Source organism: Brassica napus, chromosome C5 (assembly GCF_020379485.1).
Source record: "Brassica napus cultivar Da-Ae chromosome C5, Da-Ae, whole genome shotgun sequence".
NCBI classification, from domain to species: domain Eukaryota; kingdom Viridiplantae; phylum Streptophyta; class Magnoliopsida; order Brassicales; family Brassicaceae; genus Brassica; species Brassica napus.
Window position 1 is genome coordinate 37310514 of NC_063448.1, and position 5721 is coordinate 37316234.

At 36.2% G+C, this 5721-nt stretch overlaps 1 protein-coding gene across 1 annotated transcript; it reads right to left on the bottom strand.

The window, feature by feature from the left end:
* Nucleotides 1–1840: 1840 nt before the first annotated feature.
* LOC111211724 lies at nt 1841–4223 on the bottom strand. Its single transcript, XM_022712990.1, has 5 exons — nt 3933–4223; nt 3222–3854; nt 2861–2952; nt 2687–2780; nt 1841–2458 (listed from the first exon to the last, which is right to left on the bottom strand). The coding sequence occupies exons 1-5, from the start codon at nt 4221–4223 to the stop codon at nt 1841–1843; spliced, it is 1728 nt and encodes a 575-aa protein (XP_022568711.1).
* Nucleotides 4224–5721: the final 1498 nt, after the last annotated feature.

The following is a 5721-nucleotide window of genomic DNA, read 5'->3' on the forward strand; positions in this document are numbered from 1 at the left end:
AAAGTGCCCCTGATAAAAATTTGAATTTATAAATGTATGTAATAGTATTTTTTTAATTTTTCCCTGGATGAATTGTTCAGATCCTGGCGGCATGAATTGCTCTGTCCTTGTCTTCGTGCTACATGTTGTAACACCTAGAAGAAAACCAGAAACCGATAACCATGCATGAAAATATTATGCATGAAAATATTAGTGTGGAATAGAATATTTAACGTTTGTAGCACGGAAATTGTCACCAAGCAAGAATTCTACGAAGGGAAAATTCCATACAAAATCACCTAGAAAATATTATTTAGTGACGAGAGGTTCCAAACACATATAATAAGGTCAACCTGTGTCGTCTCACTAAGATTGAAAGAAAGATCGTCAGGGTGAAGGTTGGCATAAGCAGATTAGTAACCTTGATTTTTTATTACCATACTATAAACTGACTTTAAACAAATAAGTCTAGTTAGATGTTGAATTATGTATTTTAAACCAAAATTTAGACTAGAAGTTCGAACGTATTTTTTGAATAGTGAGTTAGGGGTGGTGATTAATGAATAATTTAGGGACAAAGTAAGTTGTAAATATCGTTTATATTAGAAGTAAATTGATATCGAAAGAGATTACAAATGTGAAGTGAGTTAAATGTTAGAATCGAGCTCGCTATACAATAAGAGTCGAGGTTGATAAGTTATCTTCCCAAAAAATCATTCTTTTGCTTGGTCAATAGAGCTCTTCTTTTATAGTTGCGGGATGATCCGGATGGGACAAGGGAGAGAGCTCGTTGTCCTTATTGATGAAGTCATATATTTGATTCTCTGTCAGGTGATATTAGTTAAACAGACTTTGGCAAACTGTTTTCTTATTCCACATTAAGATCCAAATGTTTAATATATACACGAGTGAACCGGTCTATAATGTGGACCAGAAATTAATAACCAAATATAAATATACCAGACTAAACCAGACTAAACCATATAATCTGATCGCCCCCTCAAGATGAAGGTGAAAAAATGTTTGTAACTCCCATCTTGCGCATGTTTTCCCGAAATGCTGCAGGGTACAACGCCTTTGTAAGTACATCTGCAAGCTGGTTCCCTGTTCTCACATACATAGTCTTCAAAAACCCATCGTCCATCTTCTCTCTTACCTTGTGACAATCTATCTCCAAAAATTTAGTTCTTTCATGAAATACAGGGTTGCTTGCTATGTGTAAAGCTGTTGTATTGTCACAATAAAGATGCACCGGTAAGGAGTATGGTATGTGAAGATCAGTGAGAACATACGAAACCCACATCAGCTCCTTTGTTGCTGCACACATCGCTCTATATTCAGCTTCAGCCGAACTTGTGGACACAGTATCCTGTTTCTTTGATTTCCTACTACAGGAAATGTGGGTATTAATAGCTTGCGATAAACGTTATTATTCTGTTTTAATAGCGTTCCCTAAAACGCTCTCACAGCCACCGTTATCGTATGTCTGACCCTATTGATAGCGGATCTGTTGTATGCTATAGTTAAGTTAATAATGATAGCGTTATTATCTATGCAATTGTTAATAGTTATAATAACATGATATAAATGTCATTAAAACCCATCAATCTGATTTTACCTATAGCAGTTTGTTATACATAGATATCAAATGTTTCATGTTATTAAATTGTTTTAAATTATTCGAATATTTAATTAAATATAATTACGAATGGGTTTTATTTTTTAAAATTATTATTTATTTCGAATATTTGTAATAAAAACAATAAATCATATTATAAAATGTAAAAAATCTTCAAATGTTTAAAAGCCCATAATACATTTTCTTGTTTACACAAACCATCAACACATATCAAACACACTATCAATCTACCACTAACAATCTTTCACAATCACCCCTAACATAAATACTATCATCATCAGAAGCTTCACCACCCAGATCATCGACTTCTTGGACAGGCAAAGGTGCAGCACCTAAATCCTCTTCTGTTTCCAACTCATGATAGCCTCTAGGTGGTGCTCTCATAACAACGTACCAATTAGAATTATCATCTTCCCTAGAGTAGAAAACATGTTTTGCTTGAGAGGGCAGAATGAACGGATCTTTCAGATAAGCTGCTTGGTTCATGTGAAGGTTAACAAGAGTGAAGCCATCTTCTTCCTTCACCCCATGCTCTGTGTACGCCCAATTGCATCTAAACAACGGTACTTTGAACATGTGATAGTCCAAAAGTAAAATCTCATTTATCACTCCATAATATGTAAGCATGTCAGCAACTTGTTTCATATCTCGAGCACTTGATCTACACATGCTAAATGCTTCATAAGTTACTCCACTATTTTGAGTCTTCCGCTTAACTGCATATGTATGAAACCGCTGGCCCTTGATGATAAATCCTTTATGTGCTAAAGCAACATTTCTTGGTCCAAATGCCAACCACCTTATCTCCTTCGAATGACTATTTGTTGAGTCTGAATGTACCTACCGCATGAAATCAGAACATCATCAAGCTAAAGTACTTCATGATAATCACAACATAATCATGAAGCTAACAATCTATACCAAACAACTAGTCATCAAGCTACAAGCTAAGCAGTACTCATCAAAATACAAGCTAAGCAGTACTCATCTGGACATCTTCATCAATCTAACAAGCTGTATAAAAAAATAATCAAGAAAAAGAGTTGGACTTGGAAACCTTTTTTTTACCCATTGTGCAAACTGCTCAGTATGATTTTTCCACAACAAAGTTTCATTTCTAGCACATCGAGCATCATTAGCCTGTAATTCTTCCAAATGCATCCTGATTTTACATTAAACAACAGTTTAGAAAAAGAAATTATAATTATAAGTAGATGAAACAGAAAGGGTAACACCTCTTACTCAACAAAGGGATCCATAGATGCCATGTTCATGAGCACATAGTGATGAGCAATGTCTGTATCTTTATCTGAAAGGGTAACCTCTACTCCCTTCTGCAGAAGTCGACCTTCAACCACGACTTTATCAGCCTAGATATCTTCGTTACGATTAACTGCTTCTTGAACTGGTACTGAATCTTTAATGAACTCTAAACAAAATGCAACGCATTCTCCAGCTAAATACCCCTCAGCCATACATGCTTTTGGCCTTGCATAATTCTTAACAAATGCCTTTAGTGTTTTCATGTATAACTCAGTCAAGCAATATGAATATTAGTTTCGACATCATTGCAGGACGCACAAAAATTGAAGCAAATGAGTACATCAAACATTTCAAATGGATACATCCAGCGGAAGTGAACTGGTCCTCCCAAGCGTGCCTCTTTTGATAGATGTATTGGAAGGTGGAACATGATATCAAAAAGGGATGGAGGGAAGAAGCACTCCAGTTGACACATTGTTTCCACGAACTCTGTCTCCAATGATATAAGTTTCTTCTGGTCAATGATGCGTTGACACAACCTGTTGAAGTAACTGCATAATCTGTTAATGGCAATCCTAGGACCCCTACGTAACAACCCTCTTAATGCAGCTGGTAACAAGTTCTGTACTAGCACGTGATGATCATGCGACTTTAAACTACCTATATTTGGAGGGTTAACTGAAACACTATTCGCAATATTACCACAATAACCATCAGGACCTCTAAACTTAGATAACCTTTGCAAGAAAATGGTTTTCTCTTTCTTGGATAACCAATACGCTGCTGGAGGTAAGTATGTTTTCGAACCCCTAATCTCTGTGTGCAAGTGACTTCTGATTCCAATATCTTCTAAGTCTTTTCTTGCCTTCAAACCATCTTTTGACTTTGAACTTTGCATCAAGATAGACAATATAGCATCCAACACATTCTTTTCAACGTGCATAACGTCAATATTGTGACGAACCGGCATATCCTAACACATTAAACAAGAAACTGTTAGGCATATTCATATACAACAATGAGAGAATAAAGTTCAGTTACTCTACTTTACCTTCCAGTAAGGTAGTACAAAGAATATCGATCTCTTCTTCCACCGCCAGAGATCATTTGATTCCTCACAGTCTTCTTCTTGAACCATCTCATCATCTTCCAACTCTGATCTTTTTCTTTTACTTTCCTTATCTAGAGGTCTTCCAAAATCATTCCTAAAAGCTTGTAGTGTCTCATATATTTCAGCGCCAGTTTGTATCCTATTGGCATTCCCTTCCTCAACAGTGTTGTCAAACCAAACTTTTTTATATCTGTAACGATGGCCAGGCGGTAGTCTCCTTCTATTTCCCATGTAGACAAACTTACGACTGAACTTAAGCCACCTAGAAGGTGTATCCTTTCCACATACATTGCGGGCTTGTTTCCCCTTCACTTTACATCCAGACAATGTTCCTAAGCCTGGATAGTCACTGATACTCCAAAGCAGCAAGGCTGTGACACCCCCGATCGTAGATAACCGGAAATGACACGTTCGATGTTCCCTGATGGTCGACCCGAGGTTCTCGAAATAAATCCGATCGCCTTAGACCAACAACCAAAGAACATAGACGCTCCTATCGGATAATACTCTAGGCTTTTCAACCCGGTAAAGCAATATTTGATAGTTAGTTCGTCCCGGACAAGGACTAATATCATATGAGAACTCGTGATTTATAAACATCTTTTATACATTATTTATTTACTTTAAACATCTTACAAAGTGTTATAGTTTTATCCTACGGCCTATTGCCCAACAACGTTTTAAGTAAATATACATCAAAAGGTACGTTGCAAGGACAACAAAATACTACCGCTGGTTGGCCGTTCCTTCCGTCCAAAAAGTAAAGTGTCTCCCGCCTAAGGGTTACCTGCACACACGAATGAGTCATGAGCAACTAGTTTACTCAGTGAATCTAGAATCACAACACAATCAATAATAAAACAAACAATTATCAAATGCATATACATGATCATGCAAGTACTAGTACTGTACTTTAGTATACCAATCATCATTGTGAATTCTTATTTTAAACATCACTTCCACAATACCCGCCCGTTACCAAACTCATATAATACAATATATATATACTAGGCCCGAGAAACCATTAAGGCTAACCGAGACTAGTGAGTTAGCATCAACATCATTGTCGAATGTCCGGTATGAACAATCGGACACTGCATCGTCATGCATTACACGGTCTCTAGGGAGCTACCCCATCATCGTGTCTTCATGACCTTGTTTCGTTCGCAGGACCAAGTCACGGTAATGCAGGGGCTTTAGGGATAGTGAATATAACAAGACTTCACATGATTTTACTTCCATAATTATTCCAAAATTAATCCATAATTAATCCTTAATAAATCATAATTAATCCTTAATTAATCACAGATTAATCCTTAATTAATCTCATATCAATCTTTAATTAATCCAAGATTAATCCTTAATTAAACCAAGATTAATCCTTAATTAAACCAATATTAATCCTTAATTAAACCAAGATTAATCCTTAATCAAAACCATGATTATTTTATAGTTAAGATTAGTACTTGAGAACAAGTACTAAGATTAGGATTAACCTCACTTTAACATTATTCTTTAAGTGTAAGTGTTTACCATGAGTAAACACAACACCATTCTTAAATATTCAGACACTTTACGAACTTAATCAAGGACTCATTCATGATCTATCTCAACATCTGTCTAGACTCACCTAAAGATTAGTCTGAAACTGGCTTGGACAAGACTTGAGTTCCACTTGAACAGGGTTGAATGGACCTGAGAATGGACAAGGTTCTGATCGGTCACTATG